Raw genomic sequence first — 24514 nt, 5'->3', positions numbered from 1 at the left:
AATTAATTATTTTCATTTTAAAAAATCAATTCTCTTCCTTTGGACAAAACTAAAACATGAATAAATTCTTTTTTATTTTTTATAATATTTTCAAAACTTTTGCTTAAAATATTTAAAATATCAATATTTTTACATATTCCTATATTTGTAAATAATTTTAGAAATATCAATGGTCCAAACCTTTGGTCAAATCGATCTTTGGTAAGAGACTCTACACAAATTTAATACTTGCCCCAAGACCATTATCAAGTTATAATACATCGCTTGCAATCACAATAGTGGATTTCATACCTATCCCTTATGATTATATCATTTATTTAGTTTTTATTATTAAATTCTACTCGACATCTTATTTATATCAAAATAATATTCAACTTGTATCCCACTTGTATCCATACATATTTATATACATTTAATATCCTAACCATACCCAAGTCGATATAGAACAAATACGCATACTAATTTTGGCATTTGATTAATATCTACATCTATTTAAAAATATGTATATAAATATAGATATATCGGTATCTAATTCATTTTCAGACCCTCTTCCTATTCCAAGTTTCTATCTCTACCTATATATTTTGAGGAAAAACATGAGCAGAAACTTTTCTTGTTTGGAACATATTATTAGATCCCTCTCTTCCTTGTTTATGTATCTTTATTTTAACATCACAGTATATTTAGAAGAAAGTAATTAAGAGACCCAAAATAGAAGATTTGACTATGCATACTTGTCACTTTATTTTAATTTCGATCAATTTTATTTTATTTTTAATCAATGTTATGCATTCAATTTATTATTTTTGTTTTTTGTTTTCATTTATTCAATCTATTGTTAATTTGTATTGTACATTTCATCATTTTTCTCAAGCATGCTGCCTACACATTCCCAGTAACTAATAAACCAACAGTGAGTTAAAATAATATTGAATATTACAAAAAATATGTTAACATTGTGTTGATCAGTATCAGTTGTTAATATTATATCAATTCATACCACCAGAAAAAACAGGACTGGCATGTCCCTCGTACCATATCCCTACATAAGCGAGTGCCCCATAACAAATATAGAGTCCTTGCAATAAGCGACGGAACCAACTTGTGCCTCGGCAATCTTTAAACAAAGACATGTAGAAGATATTAATTAACAGAGGTTCAATCCGATAATATAAAGGCAACAGATTTAAACATATATGGAAAGGGGAAAGGAGAACTAGGGGAACACTCACAATATGGTCAAGTACTTGAAGTTGTCATGTGGATACGTTCCTTCGATCGACTATGATCGGGGAAAAAACTCGCAATATGGCCAGGTCGTAAAGCCTACTGCATGCAAACCCCATTTTAGTGCTCATCAGCCAATATCCACATTTAATGGCAGGTACATAGATTTCAAGCATCAAAACACACACCATCATTAAAAGTTGCATGGTACAAATTGCTTGCCGTACACTGAACTGTGCATAGTGGTACATGCCAATTTAGTTGATCAATCAATATGCACAGTTGTCAGCAGGCACACAGATTGCAAGAAATAAACATATAACCTGATTAAAGTTTGGTCTAATTGCATGTTGTACACTATCTCTAGCTTAGTTTGTATATGTCAATAAGCCTTTTTACCCATTCAAACTTGAGATACTGCTTCAAGACAAATATGATGATGCATCCTATTCTTCTCTAAATAGATATTCAACATTTTTTTTTATTTTTTACAGTCTATTTGATGGGGCATCAATAGCTCCTTTTTAATAGAAAAGTAATACATATGGATGAAGATGCTGGCTACTCTGTATCGCTTGAATTTTGCTGGAAGGACTCACCATGGTGCAGATCTGATAGCAATTCAGGAATTTGCCAACCAATCCAAATGTGATCTTAACAGTGTAGAATTCCTATTGGACACCCACTGTTAAGCTTGCAATTTCTTCAAAATTTCCTATCTGGAAAACAAAATGAAATGAGAGGATTCTTATTCCAAGTAATGAGTCTGTTCAGCATGAAGGCCTAATGAAGCCCACACGGTGCAATTAAAGAAAAAAGAATCCAACATAACTTGACTCAAGGAAGACAATTTTTCCTACCTTTGATTTATTCAAAAGGATGTCAAAGATGATGATGCAGTAAAGGGACTCCATGGTGTTAAGCGAGCATCCCATGGTCAAAGAAAAAAGAATCTAACATAGCCTGACTCAAGGAAGACAGTTTTTCGCACCTTAAATTTATTCAAAAGGATGTGGATAATCATAATGCAGTGAACCGACTCATAGTGTTAAGCGCATCTAATGGTTAAGTAAAAATTATAAGGCAGACGACGCAAGAAAAGCTGCATAGATCAAAACATTAAGCGAATGCATATGATACAAGCATCAAGGAAGTCAGAACACCTAGAAGGATAAGGTCAGGAGGGAAACGCACTAGAGACAGCATACACAAACTGAATATGAGGTAATGGTTAGAGACAATGAGAATTGGTTGCATGTAAATGTAACCTTAATTGAAATGAGTCACAAAGCATCATAAAGCTGAATCCAAATATTTAAGAAATATCTTAAGGTAAGGTATGCTGGCTATCGTATTAGCTTAGCTTCATGGGGTCACTTGTGAAAGACAAAAATAGGTCGATCAAACCCAACAACAGTGCCGGACAAACTGCCAGTTATAACCTCTGCTGACCTGAATCCGACCTACAATAACACATTAATTATCAGTCATGTGCCCAGCTGAGGTAGCCAAATAAATAATCAGAAAATCACTTCGAAAACAAATAATGTACTTGGGCTCTGTTTACCTTGTCTAGAAGTATGTCTCGAAATTCATCTGGATGCAGAGTAATTTCGTTGTAATTCGCCATTGCAGTCTGCAAACAATCAGAATTTAATTAGTCCACTGACCAAGTATCTAGCAGTAAGTTTCACAACATATGTATCTGTGTCCATATTTTAGGGGTTTTTAATCTATTCTTCATGTCGACACAGAAATGGATGGTTTCCATTGTGTCAGTGTGCTAAAGTATACGGCAAAGTATTTAAATTGAGAATCCAACTTATTTATCATGATCTGCATACGTTAAAAAACATATATAGACTGAAAATCAATAAATTTTAAAGCTTAGACCACAGCAAAAACATAGTTTCAAGTACGAATGTGTGTAAATGTGTATACATGTAATGCATGTGTATGTGTATGTTAGGTCTGGATTCTGCTACAGGAAGCCTCAAAGTGTATGTATTGGTATAAATTATCAACGCTACATTGAGACTACTAAATTTGTCTGGTAAAACAGTTCATGACAAGATTTTACTAACAAAATGCAAGATCAAATTATGTATATATTGGCATATCTCTAAGTAAAATAACAGCACAAAGCATGATTATAAGTATCTAACATCCATCACTTTGTGCTCAATGATTTAACTCGTGGCATATCCTGCTGAAAGCATTTGAGTTTAATTACAAATAAGAAAGGAACGCCACCTGATACAAGAAAGTGCCAACCAAATGCGGTTTATCTTGAAAGCCCACTTGAATGAAGGGTGACAAAATGATTTTCTTTTTTTAATATTGCCCTCCAAGATGAGTTGCAAATTTTCACATCCATTCATTACAGTTCTGTTATCCTCCTCATGTATCATATCTTTGGACAAGGTCAAATGGTAGGAAGCAATAGTCTCGAAGAATTACCCCTATCATAATCTGTTATGGCTGCATAAAACCAACCAACAGTTGCAAGATGATGAAAGGCGTTTCTACAAGCAGGTTGCTCCCTGTTACCTCATATGGTCAGACTTAAGGCTGTGCATGTCTATTTCTCTGTTTATTTATTGGATAGGCCAGATCATGGCCTGAAGTCATACCGTTAGGTTATAAAATTGTCTACTTTTGAAGGAATGGAGAATCAAAGTTGTTTGCGTATGAAAAAATATTACTTTTAAAATTTCTAGCAGGATTAATGGAATGGAAATGTTCAAAAATGTAGCATGCATGTCCCATGAGGGTTAAGTTCAAAAGGAGAAAACATACGGCAAGATGACAAGTCTATAGTGTAATAATGTTGGACAATTAAAAGTGTGCATGGATGTAAGATCAAATATGGCTGTATTTATGTTGATCATGTTCATGAGTTTTAAAGCTAAGGTTTATCGAAAAGAATTATCCCTGACAGCTTTCTTTTGACAACATACTCAAAAAACAAGACATAATCTAATTAAGATATCAGCCTCAAAAAAAACAAAAAAAACATTGCACCCACATGGTTAAGCAGATATTCTTAAGATTCAAAATAAGTTCTTATCTGCTGAACATTCTTATATTAAAAGAATATCATGCATACATTTAAAAAAGAAAATACCATAACATTGAAAAGAATTCTCTAGTATTGTATCTTGATAACAAATAATCGAGGCTGAGCCTCAAAGGAAATTCATACAGTTGGAAAGTCACAAAGTCACCAAAGCAAACAAAAACAGTAATTAACAGTGAACCATTTATTACCTCAGAAACTAGTCGATTTTTTTTATATGAAGACCAAGGCTGAGGCTCCAATAGAAGAATCCCACCCTGGCCAAAGAAAAAAAAATTCAAATACACGAAACAAACTGTTTTTATGGTTTCCAAGCTTGTTATGCACTAATGAACAATAGAAGAATATTAAACAATTCGAGACATACTGGTCTAAGAAGTTTCCATATCTTTACGAACAAAGTAATCAATCCATCATCACCCCAATTCAGATGGATCCATTTTGTTACACTCAAACTGCATACAAGGACAAAGTCATTCAGCATGCAACAGGTAGGCCATTTAACTTTTACTTGAATAAATGTGAAAAAATCAGGTATAGTAGTTCTCTTAGACATTATCTATATTTATAATGCCTATGGGCATGAATAAAATGTGAAACCACTAAGAATTATAGCACCTGAATTATTAAAAAGCCATACACTATGAGTTTGAGGTACTAGCTCTGACTAAGATTGTATGATGAATTTACCAAATAATAGTATCATACTTCTCTGAGCATCCGCGCAAACCCTCAATAAAATTTTCTTTTCGGAAACTAACTCTTTCAAAAATATTGCCTTCTGAGGGAGAAGAGGCATCATGCTGACCATAAAATATTTCCCCATCTGAAGCTTGAGAGACCTTGTGCTTTGAATAATTTGAACCATCCAAAATCTGTGAATCAGAAGCCTCCTTCGATTTATGATTACTATGTTCTATTCTAGCGATCTTCCGTAAGTTCCAGTTAGCAGTTTCAATCAAACCTAATACATAGAGAGAACAATCAAAAGATTTTCAAAGATAACAATATAAAGAATTAGGAATGCAACAAATAAGCACAACAGCACAAATGAGTTCTGTAAGCAACAACTAACATATAACCTAATATATAATAAATACCCATAAACTGCACTTAAAGTCATCAATCTCAGCCCAGGAAAAGTATCAGAAAGCTAAAGCAAATGAGCAGCATATCTAGACTGCTGAAATTTGTTGCTCAAGTCCAAGATAAATTTTTAAAATCAATTCATTTGCAACCAACAACAATATATCACATTAATTCAGGACCAGCTTGGCAAATGGATCATCTCTACTCCTATCAAGAGCTCCACTACAGGCCTTTCTAAAGCTGTGTTACCATATCCTGTCAAGCAGAGGTCGTAGGTTCAGTAATTCAATTCAGGATGCCTAGGCACAATAACATAAGGAAACACAGAATATTTTCCACTATTCCTATCAGGAGCAACATCCTGCAAAACACCATTGCAAAGCTGTTTCACCATTTCCTAGCAAACTTATTTGATAACTCAACTAATAGTTTGGAAGCAAACACTGCAAGAAAGGTAAAGTATAACAGAATCAAAACACCTTAAAACAGCAACAAGAAGAAAGATGGGGATATCATCCCCAAGAACCAAAAAAAAAGAAGAAGACCACATCTTACAAGTCCAGCTGACAAAACCAACAGTAAAATAACAAATGAAAGCATAGAAAAATACTACTAACTTTTGATAAAAGTTTTGGCAATCACAACACACCTTTGTTATTGTTACAAAGCACATAAGGGATTCGTAGTGTGATAATCCATACCCTTTAAACTGCAAAAAAACAAATTTCCAACAAATTGCTAAAGAGCTACTTAAAAACACCAGTTATTACCCATAAACAACAAAACAAGGCTACCCTGCATTTGCACGTTAAGCAAGTGGATTATCCAAAAGGCAGGTGACGATTTGAGTTACGATAGATATTGTGCAATTAATCTATCTAGTTTCTCATCTTGCTTAAGATGGACTTGAAGCAGCAGTTCTTCAAATCTATAATAACATCTATCAAACTAATGAGATATAACAATTTAGGAATTAATTAATGTAACATTGTTTTCTGGTTTAGCACTCACTGACAAACATATTTAAAAAGTTAAAAAAAACCCCCAAAAACAAGTAGAATCAGATGGTTGAATCAGAGATGAACAGAAATGGGGGTAAGCTCACCTCCATCAATATCTATTCCAAGAATGCTTCGGCAGAAGAACTTCTTTACTGCATCAAAGAAAAAAATAACCTCTAAGAGAATTGAAAAATGGAAGGATGCTGAATAGTTATATTTAAAGAGTTAGACTTTAGCCGACACTGCACAGTCAGGAAAAAGTGTCAAGCTTAATTGAAAAGAGATGTAAGTTTAACCAACCATCATGTGTGATGAGATATTAACCATCCATCAAATACCCTTCCCTTTAGAATAGACACCATGCCAAATCATTTGCAAAATTAATAAAATTTCTCATTAACATAAAAAGTAAAAAACAGCAATCCCGATCATTTTATTAGTTCATGGAATCACAGCGATCCATCAACTGGTTGGTCCACATAAGTCATTCACATGCATCTCACACAGTGAGATCACAGTCACCCATCAGTTATTTATTAGTGGACAATGAAAAGGAAAGCTGCAGAGGGGCAAGAGCAGTCGACACGGGGGCATCACACAAGTTTCAGACTCCGGTAAGCGCGACGAGGCAGTCAAACTCAAACATCTCCTGCGATTAGGGTTGTTAATGAGCCGAGCTGCTCGGGCTCGGCTCGTTAGTCAAACGAGCCCGAGCCCGAGCCCAATATGAGGCTTGTTTACACCCGAGCCCGAGCAGCTCACGAGCCCAAATGAGCTCTAGTCTCCCACTGAAAAATCTTATTTTAGCACCATAATTCATAAAAATCTGACCACATAGAGAAAAATAGCTTGTTATCGAGTCCGAGCCCGAGCTCGAGCCCGATTACGAGCCCGAGCTCGGGCTCGTTCTGGAGCTCGTAATTGAAACGAGCTTTACGAGCTCAAGCCCGAGCCTTTGCTTTGCCAAGCAAGCCCGAGCTCGAGCCCAATATAGAGCTCGTTACCGAGCCCGAGCCCGAGCCCAAGCTTCTGTGAAACGAGCCGAGCCGAGCTCTCCCAGGCTCGGGCTCAGCTCGGCTCGTTAACAGCCCTACCTGCGATTCCTCCTAATCCTGCGAGAAGAGTGACCTCCCAACATGTCTAAAGACCCTGCAATCTTCATTTTGATTTACCTTAATGATGCTATAAATCCGGTTTGACCGGCGACTCTGTTCATAGTTTTGAGATTTTCTAATTGAAATTTCGCAAAAACAAAGGCGGATTGAACTACTGAATAAGAGAAGCATTGGGATTTCCTTGAAAAAAGGGTACAATATCATTGCGGAAGCTGAAGGGAATCCTTCGAAAGGCAAAGCAACGAGGAAGCATTCAAGGATCAGAGAAAGATGTCTTCGTCGGGAAGAAAGCGCGAGCTCTTCAATCAGTGAGCATACCTCATGGAAATGCAGGTCTTGTTGCAGCTGGCCGTCTGTTATTCCCTCTTGTTCGGCCATGTAGGCCAGAACCCTTCTGTGGGCGGCCTCAGCAGCCTGCCTTCGCTCCTGGAGGCTCATCTGAGCAGGTCCAGGGTTGGCCTTGCTACCAAGGCCGCTCACAGGCCCTCTCGCTAAATCGAGAGGCATAGGTTAATGGTGCACACACAATTCCCAGGCTTTCATTAAGATGGCCTAAAACGGCAATCTTAATTAATAGAAGGTACAATGTAGTGTAGGTAGACTGATTTTCCCACGCAAAAACCAAACCCCTTCTCCTAACCTTTCCATAAGCCATCCCTCTTTACTCTCGCCTTTTTTTCACTTTGTGACTTTTAATGGCCAATGTGAGACACTTGAGATATTTTTAAGCTTGTCATGTTTTCAGGTTCAACGAAACAATGCTCTTATCTGCATCACATATATGACGCAAATTGTATTTGTATAAAAAATCTTGACAAATTGCTCTCTCTTGTTTGTCCCTGCATTGAAGATGCTCATAAAGTGTTATACCGAAGATTACCTCCAGTTCCCTGGTTCAAATTAGTTCTCATAGCTTCTCTCCACACTGATCATGATTAGAACCCATGTCATATGCAACTTAAAGTTCATTGCTCAATGTCAAGAACAAAGTAAACAAAAATCAATTAAGATTTAAAATCATCCCTCCAGGTATAGATATTGTGAAGCATGCATGACCGAAGAAAGCCTCTAGGTCTGTCCCTGCTCTTAGGCTTGTTATATTCATTTTGCTACAAGTTTCAAACAACCTTACCCGGAGTTGGAAATCCAAATCTTTCTCACTACTGAGGTATCAAAATATCAACTTTTATATAACTATAGCATCTCCTTTAGCTTTCTATCATTTTATTCTGGATGATCATAAATTGCACATGGCAATGATTTCAATTTTCAAGTCAATAATCTAGATGAATTAAGTTTCTCCAAGACTTCGAACAAATATGTGCACACATACACATAATATAGAATTATAGTCATGAAAAATAAAAGAAAGAAATAAAGGCAAAACAAATGATGATGTAATAACATAGTCTGCAGGACATTAGACATTACCTATCTCTATGGTTATCAACCCCTGGTTGCAACCAATATCGAGGCAATCCTTGCCCTCGAACCATTCCCTCTTCATAACCATAAGTCGGGGATCTTCCTTCTGGTTCCGATTTATCTGCATTCAAATCCAGATGCCATTCTTTCAGCCAAGATAAGAACGCAAACCCCAAAGTGATCGATGATATTACAGCCCATGAAGAACTGCCATTCCCACTCAGCTAAAAAATCACAAAGAACTGAAAAAGAAAACATATGATCAAAAAGGAAAATCAAATCACTAAGACAAGCTAATCTTGCAAAATAACAGACTACAATAGGCAACCAAGAGGACGCGAAACCAAGAATCACAAGGGGTTTTGATGCCCTACTGCATAATGTATGTACCAGATGTCAAAAACCGGTTAGATTTGAGTACTTGAATAGGGTTTCTCGACGAATCATAGAAATCTTGCTCATGTTCTAATTGGCATATGTTGATCTTGGAGGAAAAAAAAGATTAGGTTAATCGATCTTGAAAGGCGAGGGCACAAGAAACTTTATCCTTTTTGACCTAAAACAATATAGGGTGAAAGTAATCGATAAATAAATAAATGATTAGGGTTAGCTCGAAGAAAGAAAGAGAGAAAGAGAGGGGAGAAGGACAAGTTACTCGATAGCCGTAGTAGTTCTTGTAGTTGCCGTAGATAAAAACTTGCTTCCGCTTGCGATTGGCGACGTTCTTCTTTACCTCTTCCTGCGCTGCCATTCTTTTTTCCTTTTTTTTTCCTTTTTTTTCCTGCTTCGCCCTTGCTTGGACTTGGAGACTAGAGAGAGGCGGCAAAATAGAAGCAGAGAGGAGAAGAAGGAAAAGAGAGCATCAGAAAGAAACCCTGGCCTGCCCTTCGCCAAGTGGGACTTCCGGGCTTGTAAATAGGATTTTTTTTCGTACAAACCTTCCTAAATATTAAAATTTACGTTAATATTTTTTTAAATTAATATATATATATATATTAACTAAATATTTATTTTGTGGTTAAGAAGTTAATGATTTAAAATTAAAATGATGAAAATACTATTAATGAGTAAACATGCAAAAAGAAACGTTTATAAGAATATACATAAAAATAGCAATTTTGGATAGTATTAGTGCAATTTTACATATTTAGAAGAGTATATACAAAAAAAAAATCTTAATTTTTTGCATAAATACCCTTCTAAATACTAAAATTTGCATGATTGCCCTCCAAATTCCTATTTACTTATCTGTCCTCACAAAACACTATTTTTATATAAATATTTTTGACACAACGATTCAGCTAACATAATTAGCCAAAATTATATTTATTTAAATTAAAATTTAATTAAAATTATGAAAGTATCTTCTTCTTTCTAAAGATGGATAACATATAAACAGGTCTTACTAAAAACTAAAATAGGTTGAAATAAAAAAAATAAAATTAGGTTTTTTTTGCATGTAAATCTTCATAAACATAAAAAATTACATGAATACCCCCACAAAGTATTATTTATATATATACCCTTATCAAAATATACATGCAAATATCAATTTTAGAAGAGTATTTATGTAAATTTTAATATTTAGAAGAGAAGGATATGTACGGTTTAAAAAAACCCTTGTAAATAATTTTTCGGGCGCAAAATAGGTTTCATGTAGGCCTGCAGTTGCGGAGTATAGTTAGCAGGACCCGAACCCAGATCCAGACCTGCTAACAGAAAGCATCCGAGTCTAAATCGTATGGATACAAAATGTTGTTGGATTTGGTTCCGGTTCCAAGCAAGACTACTGCCAAACCGATCCCAAGCGTTCCTCCAAAATGCTCCGCCATAAAAGAGAGAACCCAATATAAGCAAAACCCAGGCACGGCGGATGGCACAAAGGAAGAGGTACCATTTAGGTCCCGTGCAAAATGAAACCTCCTACTGTGCTTCAGAACCACCAGCCATACACACAGGGCTTAAACCTCCTACTGTGATTCAGAACCACCAGCCATACACACAGGGCTTTGAGAATCAAACATGCTCGATGGTGTACGCTGTCAATACACCACGGCATATATGATGGTGCATCTGCATCCCAAGGTCAAGCATGACTTGGAATTGAAACTAAATTTCTACTTAACAACACACTTGAGCCATGTCTCACTAGCTCAAATTGTGCTATAAAGAACAAATTTCCTGGCGACTATGTGATAGCATGGCTTCTTTTCTGTAACGCGGCTGAGCCCCAAAGAACTTCTCAATTTGCATTACAGATCTTCAAGTTGTTCTTTTCAGAGATTTCTGTTGTTGTTCGTCAGACTGCTTCGTACAGCTGTCAAATAAATACAGCCAGTCATATCAGCCATCAAATTATCTCGAAGATACAAATCATCAGCTTCAAAACCGAGGAGTTACCAGGCTTTCGTTTTCTTGGACTTGTGGCATGACACAGTTAAAACATTATCGCTGCCAGACAAATGAGAGTAATTCTTTTGGGAGAGTCACAGCAGTGGAAGTGTCCTCTACAATAATTAAATGTTATGAATTTTTATTGATGAAGCTGTGATCCAGCCAAGTTGATAAAGTCTCTCTTGGTATAGGAGACCTAGATTAAATCCCACCCTCACTATATATTCGGCGAAGCTTCCATCGAGAAACAAATTATTTTGAACTCTGGCGTCCAGAAAGCCCCAGGAGAGCAAGATTGTAGGAGGATATGATCAGTTATAACATCTGGAGGCGGACTTACGAGTTGGAAAAGAAACAATGTGGAATAAAAGAGAGCAATTCTTTTACGATTTTGATAATTTGATCTCAAAGTCTACAGCTACAGTATTCGATGAATTTTAATTGCTTTAGTTTATAGAACATTTTTAAGGCACATCAAGATAGTTGGCAGCTATGGAAACTGTATTCCCAAAGAAAAACATGTCCTGATGTTAAGAAGGCAAACGGACCATGCCAATTTATAGCGTGTGGGATCAAGAAGAACAGAAGCAATCATATATACACGGGATGCCTGATAGACAACAGGAAGACCATTCGAATGAAGACAGCAGCACTTGGATGATAAAATTGAACTTGAGCTGAACAGGAATTTAGGCAAGATCATTATAATCGAAAAAACAAAGAACTCAACAAGGAATATCTTACAATCCATATATCAAGCTATAACCGAACAATTGATGCCCGATAACCATTTATAATGGGAGGTGAAATGGCTTATCTATATAAAATTTGAGGACGAGGAAGGTAGTGGTGTGTTATAAAGATCTCTGGAATATATACTTGGGAGAAAGAGGGTCGTCTATGATGGCCGGTCACTCCAGTTCTTTGGCAAAGTCTACATTGTCAACAAACACCTGCACAAGAACAATTCAAACTCAGGGAGATGAGGACTGAAGATAATTTATTTAAACAGCATAATTTGATTAATTAAATGTTGATTAATCAAAACAACATAAGGAAACATTGAAGAACATCTTCAGTAATTATTCACTTTAGTGAGAGGTAAAATAAGTGTTGTGTGTCTGTCCGTGAGAGAGAGAGAGATGTTGTATGTATAAAACATTTTAAGATGTCACAAAAGAAGCAAAATATTGCATCATACCGTTTTCCAGCCATCAGGATCTAAGCAGGCAGTAATCTTGGTGTTGATGCCAGGTAAGGGCCCAGGTTCACGGGTGATCTTTCCACCAAGTAATTTTACCGCTTCTGCAGTTCTATAAACATCATCTGTGCCAATAGCAATCTGGTGTAATGCATAGTCTCAGTCTCCATTGTATATGAGCGAACTGACTTAAAACCACATTAGAACCAATTTTCGGGAAAAAGAAACATGCATGATCCAAAAAAGAAATATGCAACAGAGTAAAATAGGATGACTGCACTTCTAATCATCTGTATGATATAGAGGGAAAAGAGAATCTCACCTGTGCATAGGCATTTCCTTTATCATACTCTTTAACTCCATAGTTGTAGGTCAACTCTAAAACTGCATTTTTATCTTCAGGACCATACCCCATCATTGCTATTGTGTACTGGAAGATAGCAGAGGTATAAATCACAAGTGCACTTGGAAAAAGTGAAAAACTGGATATGTATAGGCATGCGAGGAAAAAGAAACATGACTGGAAAGCTGAGAACAAAGGCAGCATATGTAATTACAATGACATGCAACATGTCTTTACATCTGACTAAAGATTATTTGAACACTTTTGATTGAGGAATATGCAAATTCATTTAGGGTAAAGCGAAGCAAAATATGTTGATAGCCTTTTCAATTCTAGAAAAACAAAATATATATTAGGAAAATATGCCCTACAAAAGACTCTATTAGCGTATTGAGAATTTTTTATAAAAATTAATACAAAGCAACTTGTCTAACTTCTGTAATGTTCAGTGGCAGAAGTATTGTAAGCCGACAAGAAAAGTTGAAAACTACAAATATTGCAAATACTGTTGCATGACCATAACTAACAAGCCCGATTTCATCCTAGATTCTCACCATTAAAATCGGTTCACCATTTGATCCTATGTAGGTTTGATCCTAAAATAACAAGGTCATGAAACTATTTCCATCAGGGTATGTTACATCTCATTCCCATAATCTGGGTTGTCTTCAAATGATTTGATCCCTACAGTTAAGGATTTATACACAAGGCATGGGGAAGCAGTATACAGCATAAAATTTGGTACCAAGGGACTAATATGTTTACTGAACACTACTGCTGGCGCTGACATATTGCAAACTGTGCACAACAAAAGACAGGTTTTCTCTGGAGTCTGGACACTAATTGGTCTTTGAGAGTATCACTGATAACTACAAACGAGAAAAATATTAGTGGGTTCCAGAAAAAGATGTTTCAATTAACATAAGCAATTGGATCCCCATATCTCATTTTTATTAGAGTAAGAGGAAAACAATGAGAATACTTCTAATTAATTAAACTCAGCTGGTTGATGAGAATCAAGATACTTTGTGAGTGTAAATATGCCAGGGAGGCTTAAGAAAAATTCTGAAAATTTTATTGTACCAGATCAAAATGATAAGTAATAGCTAAGAGCTTAAGCTTCGCTTGCAGCAAATCTCTAACATCAGAAAGGGCATAGCTTGCAATAAGTGTGTTCAAGGAAGCTTAAAAGTAGAACCAGTGCAGGATAAACTGATAAGTCGAAAGGAAATTGTCACATAGAAATACAGCAACAGAAAAGAGAGAATCTGAAAAGGAGAAGCTGAGTCTGAAATTTGGAAAAGGTAGACATGTTAAGCAGATCCCAAATTGCAGAAAGGCATGATATTTATGGAATTAAACAAAAAAATATTCTATAAGGCCAGCAAACATAATTACTGTAATGAATGAAATTTCTTGAAACCAAAAATGCAAGGGTCCTGTTACAGTGGAAAAGGGCTTCATGATTCAGGTATTAAGTAATGCAAGTTATCAGAATTATTATTTCCTTTTTTTTGACACAATTTACTAGATTGTTGGTAAACTAAAGATTTTATTTTTTTGGCAACTAGCTGTTATATTTAGTCTTCAGAGTTTGCTAGGCTTGAAAGTTTCAACAACATAATTAGAAATCAGGATGGCTATAGCTACAATTTAAAGTAAATGCTTATATGTGGCCTACAAATGCAAATTCGATAAGCACTTATCTTCTATTATTGGTTAAGAGTGCATACCTTGTACTGGGGATTCTCACGTTTGCGTAGAAGCTCCATTCCAAAAGCCTTGACTTCAAAAAAGAAGGGATTCAGAACTTGACAACATCAAAAGATGAGAAATGAAGGAACATCAAAGAGGATGGACTTTGAACTTGAAAATATACACCTATTTTTAACTCCTCTTCAGGGAAAAAATCACCTTCTCGTAGAAATTTATGGATCGATCAAGATCTCCTACACGGAGCATTACTTGACACAAGGGCTCTGGTGTAGCACCCCTTTCCAAAATTTCAAACTTATAACCATCAGGGTCTTCAATAAAAGCAATCACAGTACTACCACCTTTTACAGGACCAGGTTCCCTAGTCACCTTTCCTCCTTTGGCTCTTATAAGCTCCACTGTCTTGGACACCTGTTACGAACATCAAATAAATTTTAAAACAGAAGCATCTTTTGAAAACAACCAAGATACTTTAATGAAATAGTACATTCTAGGCAAAGAACTAGTACTGAGAAGATAGCCAGTCCAATTAAAAGATAGCCAGTTTGATCAAGAACTAGTACTGACATCAGATGGTACACTGATATGTTATTGATAGCTTTGACAGAAAGAAGGAACCTTGCAACAAATGTCACTTTGTAATAGATCATAGCATTCTGCAAAAGTGAAGGGTCTTTAAGAAAATTCCATTTATATGCACAAGAAGCTTCTTATTTCTGTGAGTTTCTTAGTCATGCACGATAATGCATAGATGATATTAATTGATGCAACATAGGTTTTTATCTTTAAATGCTTTTTCTTGTGAGAAGATAAATTATACAAATTTGTGAAAACTGATTTTACTTTGTCACAAACAGCTATGTATTACCTAGACCATATATGTACTGAACCTAGATACCACAGACTAGAACATTTCGAATTACATTCCATAGTGCTCCTTGATCTGCAAATGAGGAAGATAATCCTTATTGGTTCTTTGTGAGTTGCTCTTTTCCTTGCATAATTTTCTAACTTTCGTACAGCAAATGTGTGATTGTATCTTCATATAAACTTTTGGATTGGCGTATCACAACAATGTGGCAAGGTGATCTCAGTTCATCTTCAACACTCGAAAGACAAAAACTAAGAACACAAAACCCAAGATCCAGAAGCATGAGAAAGCAGTTTACAAGTTAACGAGAGAGAATTCTAGTCAAACACTTAAGTTTTCCCGGGAATTAATTTGAAATAAGCCTAAGCTATACCTCGTGAGTAAGTGAGAACCAAAAACAAGCAAACAACCCCAAGCAAAATCTAAGGAAAAGAATCTTACATCCTCCACTGCGATGCCAAAATGACCAAAGCCAGTTCCTATATCATATTTGTTGACCCCATAGTCTGCAAATATTTGTGCAAAAAAAGTTTCAGTGACACTTTGCTAAGTGCATATATTGCACTTTTAGGTAAACCAGATAAAAGTACCAGACCTGATTAACCTTCATGATTTTAAGAAAGAGTTTTCATAGAGTTTGAGTGTTGAAGATTGTTCAAATTTCAAAAATATGCAGCGGCACAAATAGATAACCAGTTAGCATACTCACTGTAAGTGAGTTCAACAGCAAAATGTGAGTCCTCAGGCCCATATCCAAGGAAGGCATTTGAGTATTTTTCGTCAGGTATATCGCGTTTCCTTAGCAACTTCATTCCCAAGCACTCTGTGTAGAAACTGCAACATAACAATATCAAAAACTCAGAGCCATTAACCACATAACCTTTAATCTAAACAACACCTCTAGAACACCTCTCAAGCCGAAATTACAGCTAGGGGGAAATATCATACTTTATTGTCTTATCCAAGTCTCCAACACGATAAACAACATGAAGCAGCCTCCGGTTATCCTTTTTTGCCCACTCTAAGGCACCTTCTCCGCTAGCACGAGTGCTTGCTTGTGCAGTTCCTTCTGCTCTAATCAACTTAGAGGTTTTTATTCCAAGCAAATTTGGCTGTGTTAAAGCTGGATGATGAGCCAATAGATTCATGAGCTCAGAGTTAATGAACTATCAATGGTTTAAAATTCCGCTTCAAACTTCAAACTGACGTCAGAAGATTTAGGTTTTGGCTAAAAGTAATCTTTTGAATCTAAATACATTATACATATGAAATATGCCTGCAATTTTTTTACTTTCCTTTATTCATAAATGGCAGGAAACATCTTTCTAGACTAAAATTTTGCAAGTCTTGATAAGCCTTGCAAGCACTGCAATATTTAGGTTGCAAAGAGATTTAGAGGCAGGTGAATATCTAAGCATATGTTGAGCTATCTAAACCTCAAATCTTGGACTTTTAGATGTTTCATGCCAGATTTTCATCAAATAGTAAAATGATATAAAATACAATTTAAATAAGATTTTTTAATGACATTGTTTTATGAAAAGTTGCTGGCCAAAATTGGAAATATCTACACATCCAACAGTACCATATGTGTGTGAATGATATTCTAGGATAAGTCTAGTCTATTTCCTTAGCTTTTTACCTTTCCTGATTTCTTTCCTAATTTTCACTGCCTTAACTTTTCTAAATGATGTTCAAGCGAAATTTTGAAAGTGGAGCAGAATCCACCAAAAAATCCAGAAAATGCAAAGATAGAAACTCTTGTTGTCCAGCCAAAACCAAAAGAGGAAACCAAGATTTTAAACCTTGTAGTCTTCGAGATACCAATTCGGAATTCCGGTGATACAAAAAGGTTAGCAAAATTTTGTTAAATAGTCTTTTGCGATACTTCTATTGACTCACGCCAATTCTTCCAAATAATCACTGCAAAACCAAAATTCAAAACTCTCATATCGAATTCACGCAAAAGTCTCTGGGGGAACACCATTCATCTTAAAAGCAAAACCAATGTCTCATCCTCAAACCCAAATTCCTCGCCTCAAAGAAACTCTCAATTGAAAGGATCCAAGCAAATAACAGAATCTTGCAAATTGTGTATTGGAGGTGGAAGTAATGAAATCGAACAATTATTTCTTAGATGACTTACCGCTGCCAAGCTGGAGGAGGGCGAGCCGGCGAGAAGGCTCGGAGGAGAGGCGGAATCGAGGGCGGTGTGCGAAGTCGGAGAGCAAAGAGGAGGTGGCGGAGGAGGCGGCGGTAATGGGGATAGACCTTGCCATCTCGCTCACTCGCTCCCTAACCACCAGCTCCGGCCGCTTAAAATCTGGCCTAAATCGGCCTGCATCCCGGGTGGGCTAGATCAACCCACTATAACAAGATGGGCCAGAACTGGGCCTGGCGTTTCAAAGACAAAAGTGACTGAAAAAAATAATTAAGACATATTGAACATCATGCATGCATGCATGCATGCATACATACATATAATTAATATAAATATGTGTGTGTATAATTGAAATTTGATTTTTGAGAGCATATGATAGGAGAGATTTATATACATGGACATATGGAGCCATGAATACATAATTTATTGTTAACATACAATCGATGCGATGATTTCATAATTAGAATAAAAATTAAAAAAAAATACCAATAACCATTAGATATATACTATCAACTGCTATTTGCATGGTAATGCCGATCAATTGCTGGCAAGGGACAACCAGCAAAACCCCATCAAAAATGCGAGATGGGAATCCAAAATAATGGAATTGTGGGGGTGGATGAGAGAATTGAGAATGGTGTTTTGGGCTGGTTGAGGAATAAAAAGCCGCAATCCATTCTATGTTATCATATTTTTCATGCTAAATGTATTAAAATGTACCCTCCAATGTTTCGGGTGAATTTGAAAAAGAAAAAAAAAGTAATTGAAATGAGTTGTGGTTGGTGTCTAAAACTTGATTAAGTTAAATGACTCGAACCAAGTTTTAAGTAACTTAGTAAGTCGGTCAAGTTAAGCCTAATCTGAAATCAGTAATCAAGGTAACCTTGACACACATTTAGAGCAATTTCTTGTCTCAGTGTGGCAAAAGAGTTTGTTTCTTTTTCTTTTTTTCTTTTTTTTGGTAAAAGTTCGAAGCTGTATTATAATATCAGATTACAAAATGTATCAAACTCGACTTAATGACCATAAAATTCTGGACATAAATAGTTATAGCATAAGAACAATATGGTATACATACACATAAGGCCTGAACATCTAAAATGATCGTACCTCTACACTTAAGGCAGAAACACATTGCTATAAGTGTCTTGGATAGGAAGTCTTACAAGCTGTTAACTAGTTAGCCGCTTGATTTCTTTCTCCACTTTAAAAATAGTGGTTGGCATTGTTGGAGCAAAATAGATGCCAATAATATACAAATGGCATCAAATAATAATGGAAAATAGAGCTGAACAATGGGGCACAAGATAGGCTCAAAATTACTTCATAAAACCCTTCATTCAACCATGAAAACTAAAAATATAACTTACAAATATGCAGAAAATCAGCAACTAGAAAAATGCTTTTTCTTCTTATAGTCTTCTTCCTTTTGACACAAAAATCTGCTCAAGGGGTTTATCCTACCAAGCTCTCACCACCATCTTCTTCTCTTTCAAAGAGTAACTCAAAAGACACACGCTCATACCATACAACCCATGGGATAGTTTTCCACTTTTTTTTAATATAAAATGGGACCTAAACAAAGAGACCATTAAGTACATTAAGAAATCAGAAAATTATATAGAATGCCATCAAGCAGAAAATCAAAAGTAACCAATTAAATTAGGTTTATATTTCCAACATCTCTCCTTAAACCCAATTTCCAAAAGTCTTCATGCCTAATATGTTCTTCAATCTTCTAAACACATCATGCTTCAATGGCTTGGTGAAGATATCCGCCACTTGGTCTTGAGACTTGTAATGCACCAATTGCACTAAGTTTTCCTTCACATGCTCTCGGATGAAATGATAACGAGTGTCAATATGTTTGCTTCTCTCATGAAATACCGAATTCTTGGCCAAAGTAATTGCCGATTGATTATATCAACAAAAATCTCCATGGCACTTTCTTGAGAAAAATCCAAATAGTTTAACAAATTTCTCAATCAAATAGTATGACAAATGGTAGAACTTGCCGCTACATACTCCACCTCACAAGTTGACAAAGTTACAATTGATTGCTTCTTGGAGGACCAAATAAATGCACCATTTTTCATAAAGAAGACATAATTGGAGGTGCTCTTTCTTTCATCTAAATCTCTACCCCAATCACTATCGAAATAGCCCACAAGTCTAAAATCATGTAAATGAGAGTAGAATAAGTCATCATTGAGTGTACCTTTGATGTAGCGTAGGATCCTCTTGGCGGCATTGAGATGTGAATGATCCGGTGCTTCCATATATCTACTAATTAATCTAACACCATAAAGAATATCCGGTCTTGTGCAAGTGAGATTTCGAGGGCTTCCAACCAAGCTTTTGAAGTAAGTAGAATCAACATCACTACTTTTAATACTCTTTCTCAACTCCAAGCCACATTCAAGGGAAGTATTAACCGGATTACAAGACTCCATTCCAAACCTCTTGAGAATCTCCTTTACATAGCCACTTTGAGAGATGAAAATTTCATTTTCATTTGCACCACTTCAATACCAAGAAAATGAGCCATCAAGCCAATATTTGTCATTTCAAATTCTTGAATCATGCTCTTCTTGAATATATTGAACAAAGTTGGATTGTTTCCAATGAAGATCAAGTCATTAACATAAAGACACACAATTAATACATCTCTATTAGTAAGCACCTTCTTATACAAAGTATGCTCATAAGGACACTTTTCAAAACTATTATTATAAAAATAATTGTCAATTCTTGCATTCAATGCTCTTGGTGCTTGCTTCAACCCATAAAGAGCCTTCTTTAACTTGTATACTTTATCTTCATGGCCTACTTTAACATACCCCAAAGGTTGTTCTACATAAATCTCCTCTTCAAGAAAGCTGATTTCACATCAAGTTGATAGATTTTTTATTTGTGCTGAGCAGCCAAAGAGAGAACCAATCTAATAGTCTCTAACCGAGCAACGGGAGCAAATACTTCACCGAAATTAACTCTGAATTGTTGCTTATAACCTTTTACTACCAACCTTGCTTTGTATCCTTGAACTTCTCCCTTTGCATTTTTCTTTGTCTTGTACACCCACTTCACACCAATTAATTTTTTTCCTTGTGGTAAGCTTGTCAAAGCCTAAGTATCATTCTTTTCAATTGCCTTGATCTCTTCATCCATTGCTTTCTTCCATTTATCTTCTTGAATAGCCTCTTCAAAGCATATAGGATCACAATCCATGAAGAAATAATACAAATTTAGATTACCATCTTGATTCTCCGTAGCTTCATAAACTTCTCTAAGCTTCCCATTTTCAGTGGCATTTCATTAGAACTTTCTCCTGATGAAGAGGATCCTTGATTTGAATACTCCAACAATCATAGTTTCCCTTAATTAATTTAGAAAGTTGAATAGGAAGCATATTACTCTCCATTTTAATTAAAAGTTGCACCAATATCAAGCTCAAACGAAATACTCTTCAAAAAGCCCAAATTTCAAATCCTAGATGCAAGTCAAGCACAAGGCAACCACCAAATCACCACACCAAGCTCTGATACCAATTTTGTTGGAGCAAAATAGATGTCAATAATATGTAAATGGCATCAAATAACAATGAAAAATAGAGTTGAATAATAGGGCACAAGATAGGCTTAAAATTGCTTCATAAAACCCTTCATTCAACCATGAAAACTAAAAATAGAACTTACAAATATGCAGAAAATCAGTAACTAGAAAAATGTCTTTTTTTTCTTGTAGTCTTCTTCCTTTTGACACAAAAATCTGCTCAAGAAATTTCTCCTACCAAGCTCTCACCATTCTCTTCTTCTTATTCAAAGGAGAACTCAAAAGACATTCTCATACCATACAACCCATTGAAATAATTTTTCTCTTTTTTTTAAATATAAAGTGGGACCTAAACAGAGAGACCATTAAGTATATTAACAAACCAAAAAATTATATAGAATGTCATCAAGCAAAAAATGAAAAGTAACCTATTAAATTGGGTTTATATTTCCAACAGGCATCACTCAGGAACTCGCCTAAAAGGCTAGCTGCCCAAGATCTGTCCAACAAATGACCGATGTGGGACTAAACACATGCCTGCACATGTCTCCACATGCTTTCTCCATTTAAGCTCCGACATTCTCGTCAAACTAAGGGTTCAAATCTAATCACAACCACCATGATCAGCTCGTATTCAGCTCTGATGAATCCATGCTGCAATGTTTTCTAATCTACATAAGTTATGAGCCGGATATCTATTTTGATACTATTTATAATAATTTAGTATTTTATTTTAAAAAATTAGTCGGAAGATATTATTTTGTTTCTTTAAGTTCTGAGCCGGATAAAGTCCGATACTGTTTCTCGAGTTGCATTACCTTTAAATTACTAAAACATGTTACGATTAAGTAAAATGTAACTGCAGGCAGTCACCATTACAAAGCTGCATGATTTGAGGGGACTAGCTCTGATTATGGTCGCGACTCCAAATAAAATTGTTCTCCGTGATGGAGTGTCCGATTTGATGGATCCCTGCCACGATTCCCACTCTGTACCACTGAAACTAAATCAATCTGCCAGCACAGCTTTGCTATCACCTCTACGAACCGGACGGAACCAAAACTGTTCATCGGACGGTCCGGACCGACAAATGGGTCCAATCTCATTTGGAAACATCGAAGAAATCGGGAAAAAGGTTGCCGTGACGTGACGAATCCTGGCGCACCCGGCACCCACTCTCCACGTACGTTCGTCTCGGCGCGATCGTTTTATCCGCGCCGTGGGGACCACGGTTATTGAATGAAGGGCACGCCATTCGACGCGTCCTAGTGGACAATTTAGGGTCGTGGGACCCACACCTTTTCTTGGGGCCTCGAACCATATTTAGATAATGGCTGTCTGTACCCGAGGTTTAACATTTGGTACTAATTGGGACCATTCGTTATGAAAAAGGCCACGACGGTTATAAATGACCACTTAATGCTATAGCCATTTGTTATAATATAAATAATGACTATTAATTATATTTGTAATGTTTTATGCATAAACATTTGGGCCGCTAAAATTTACCATGAATTCGCATACGTAAGAAAAAAAAAAAAAGGTTATGGAGATGTTTGGTAACCCATTTCTATGGTGATCTTAGATACCATAATAATTTAATATTTTTATATTAAATTTGCTATGTTTTAGTGATTGAAAATTTTTAAGTATTTGAAAAAAATTCTCTCTATTAATTGAAAAAAAAAAGTTATCATTCCATTGGGTATGTGTTGTGGTTCAAATCTAGCCTAAGGGTGACCATGCCGATGGAGCCAAAAGAACCGCCGGTGATGGAAAGAGAAAGACGGGAGCCACCTCCTGCGCAACAGTCGCGGATCTGCACAAAGCCTCATCGGCGTTTCCGGTGAGGACCCTTCGACGATCAAGTTAGAATGGGTAAATTTGGTCTAGCCAAAAAGGTCCCTTTGAAATTACCGATCGAGCTATTTATAGCCTCGGTGGAGTGGCCCAGATGGCGGAGGTACTGTCAGTCCTCATCATGAGGGGGCGTGGCTCTAAGCCGGATGGCGCGCAGCTCAGGCTGGCTGGTGACGTGCGGTACAGCCCGTTCTTGAGAACGATAGGATGTTGACTGTCACACCAGGGTATGGCCGAAGTAGTCAAGGTGTCGTCTCACTGCTGTTGACCGGTTATGGAGATATTACACGGCAATGTGGTGGAGTACGACCACGTAGGTGAGCGTAGGCCTGCACATGGGTGTGGTCGTTGGCGAGGCCGAGCTCGTTGAGTAGTCGCGTCATGCATTTGACGAGGTCGGTTTGGCGGATACTGGGAGTAGCGGCTTCCCGGGTTCCGAGATGTGCTCGGAAAAGCGCTCCGAGCTCGAGGGTCGGAGCGTATCGCTGGAGTCGATGTCCTGAGCTTGATCGGGACGGGTCGGCGATTGTCTGGAGGTGCCCCGAGCTTGGTCAGGGGAGTCGGCGATTGTCTGGAGTTGGTGGAGCTTTTGGCGGAGTTCCGAGGACGAGCTGGCCCTGGACCGAAGTGGAGATTCAATTGTCCGTCATTGGTGTTTATTGGGCCGAAACTGGATGGCCTATTAGTTGTAGGCTGGACAATCCATTTTCCTCTCTATTAGTATATATATATATATATATATATATATATTATTAAGATGATCTAAAACTATATAAGGAAAATAGAATGAGCCAAGCACCTTTCTTGATTAAAGAGATTGGAGGGTACCCGACCGACATTATTTGCGGCACGTGAGATATGATTCAAATCTTAAATTCAAAAATTTGAGTTTTGAATATCTATCACATTAACACTCTCTAACTAGGAGAAATTATTATATAGGTCCGGTGGACTAATCCAAATCCCGGAGCATATGTACAATAGATAATAGACGCCCCTTATTTGATCTTGAATTGTTAAAATGCAAGAGAGTAATGTGGCGAGTAATTATTGGACAGGTCCATTAGACCTAGTCTATCTCATAATTAGACCCTATCTAGTTGGTTTGTGACTGTCCATCACGTACAACTTAAATAGTGAGTGATGTGAAGTTTGCTATACCCAATACTATAGTAACATGAAAATGCGAGAGCAACTCTTCCAATCACAAACTTTCCTATGCTGCTAACTTGGTTAAATGGGTCTCATAAGATATCTCAAGTAATATGTTTCATAAATATTGTATGAAGCCCATCCAGTCAAGAAAGCTGTGTGATACATGAATGGGCATGATTGAAAATTAGATCCCAAAGTTCACGCCAAACAAGTTTGTACTCAAGTAAAGTGGGGTATCATCATCACAAATGGCTTCCGTATCATCGCATAAAATTTGATATAATCGTGAGTGATAGCTAGGGGTGGCAATCGGGTCGGGTTGAAT

At 36.6% G+C, this 24514-nt stretch overlaps 2 protein-coding genes across 8 annotated transcripts; both read right to left on the bottom strand.

Annotated features, from left to right (window-relative positions):
* Positions 1 to 914: 914 nt before the first annotated feature.
* On the bottom strand, positions 915 to 9865 carry LOC103715567 (probable RNA methyltransferase At5g51130). 7 transcript variants are annotated; one of them, XM_008803240.3, is made up of 11 exons: positions 9592 to 9857; positions 8943 to 9057; positions 6501 to 6548; positions 4997 to 5270; positions 4674 to 4761; positions 4498 to 4563; positions 2795 to 2863; positions 2088 to 2690; positions 1827 to 1946; positions 1233 to 1329; positions 915 to 1117 (listed from the first exon to the last, which is right to left on the bottom strand). In XM_008803240.3, exons 1-8 carry the CDS (start codon positions 9685 to 9687, stop codon positions 2601 to 2603), a joined length of 846 nt encoding a protein of 281 aa, XP_008801462.1. In that variant the 5' UTR covers positions 9688 to 9857; the 3' UTR covers positions 915 to 1117; positions 1233 to 1329; positions 1827 to 1946; positions 2088 to 2600. The 7 variants fall into 7 exon arrangements, with proteins under 7 accessions (XP_008801462.1, XP_008801464.1, XP_008801466.1 ...); XM_008803242.3 differs by having other exon boundaries at positions 1233 to 1326; XM_008803244.3 differs by having other exon boundaries at positions 1827 to 2690; positions 5015 to 5270; positions 9592 to 9861.
* Positions 9866 to 11983: 2118 nt separating this feature from the next.
* Positions 11984 to 17782, bottom strand: LOC103715569 (lactoylglutathione lyase GLX1-like). Its single transcript, XM_008803246.3, has 9 exons — positions 17608 to 17782; positions 16410 to 16584; positions 16171 to 16295; positions 15903 to 15967; positions 14789 to 15001; positions 14608 to 14655; positions 12854 to 12961; positions 12532 to 12672; positions 11984 to 12283 (listed from the first exon to the last, which is right to left on the bottom strand). Exons 1-9 carry the CDS (start codon positions 17738 to 17740, stop codon positions 12242 to 12244), a joined length of 1050 nt encoding a protein of 349 aa, XP_008801468.2. The 5' UTR covers positions 17741 to 17782; the 3' UTR covers positions 11984 to 12241.
* Between the last annotated feature and the right edge of the window lie 6732 nt (positions 17783 to 24514).

The sequence above is a fragment of the Phoenix dactylifera genome, chromosome 4 (assembly GCF_009389715.1).
Source record: "Phoenix dactylifera cultivar Barhee BC4 chromosome 4, palm_55x_up_171113_PBpolish2nd_filt_p, whole genome shotgun sequence".
Taxonomy (NCBI): domain Eukaryota; kingdom Viridiplantae; phylum Streptophyta; class Magnoliopsida; order Arecales; family Arecaceae; genus Phoenix; species Phoenix dactylifera.
This window is presented reverse-complemented; position numbering and strand designations above follow the sequence as displayed.

Bases quoted from the DNA above. Each gene is read 5' to 3' on its own strand.
- LOC103715567 (XM_017844810.3), bottom strand. From the start codon at position 9,687: ATGGCAGCGCAGGAAGAGGTAAAGAAGAACGTCGCCAATCGCAAGCGG. The intron at 5,271-6,500 runs GTGAGCTTACCC...TCTATGTATTAG, and splicing joins TGGAATAGATATTGATGGAG to GTTTGATTGAAACTGCTAAC. The intron at 2,691-2,794 runs GTAAACAGAGCC...GTGTTATTGTAG, and splicing joins GAGACATACTTCTAGACAAG to GTCGGATTCAGGTCAGCAGA.
- LOC103715569 (XM_008803246.3), bottom strand. From the start codon at position 17,740: ATGGCAAGGTCTATCCCCATTACCGCCGCCTCCTCCGCCACCTCCTCT. The intron at 16,585-17,607 runs GTAAGTCATCTA...CTCATCATCCAG, and splicing joins CCTCCTCCAGCTTGGCAGCG to CTTTAACACAGCCAAATTTG. The intron at 12,284-12,531 runs GTATGATGCAAT...GTTCTTGTGCAG, and splicing joins ATCCTGATGGCTGGAAAACG to GTGTTTGTTGACAATGTAGA.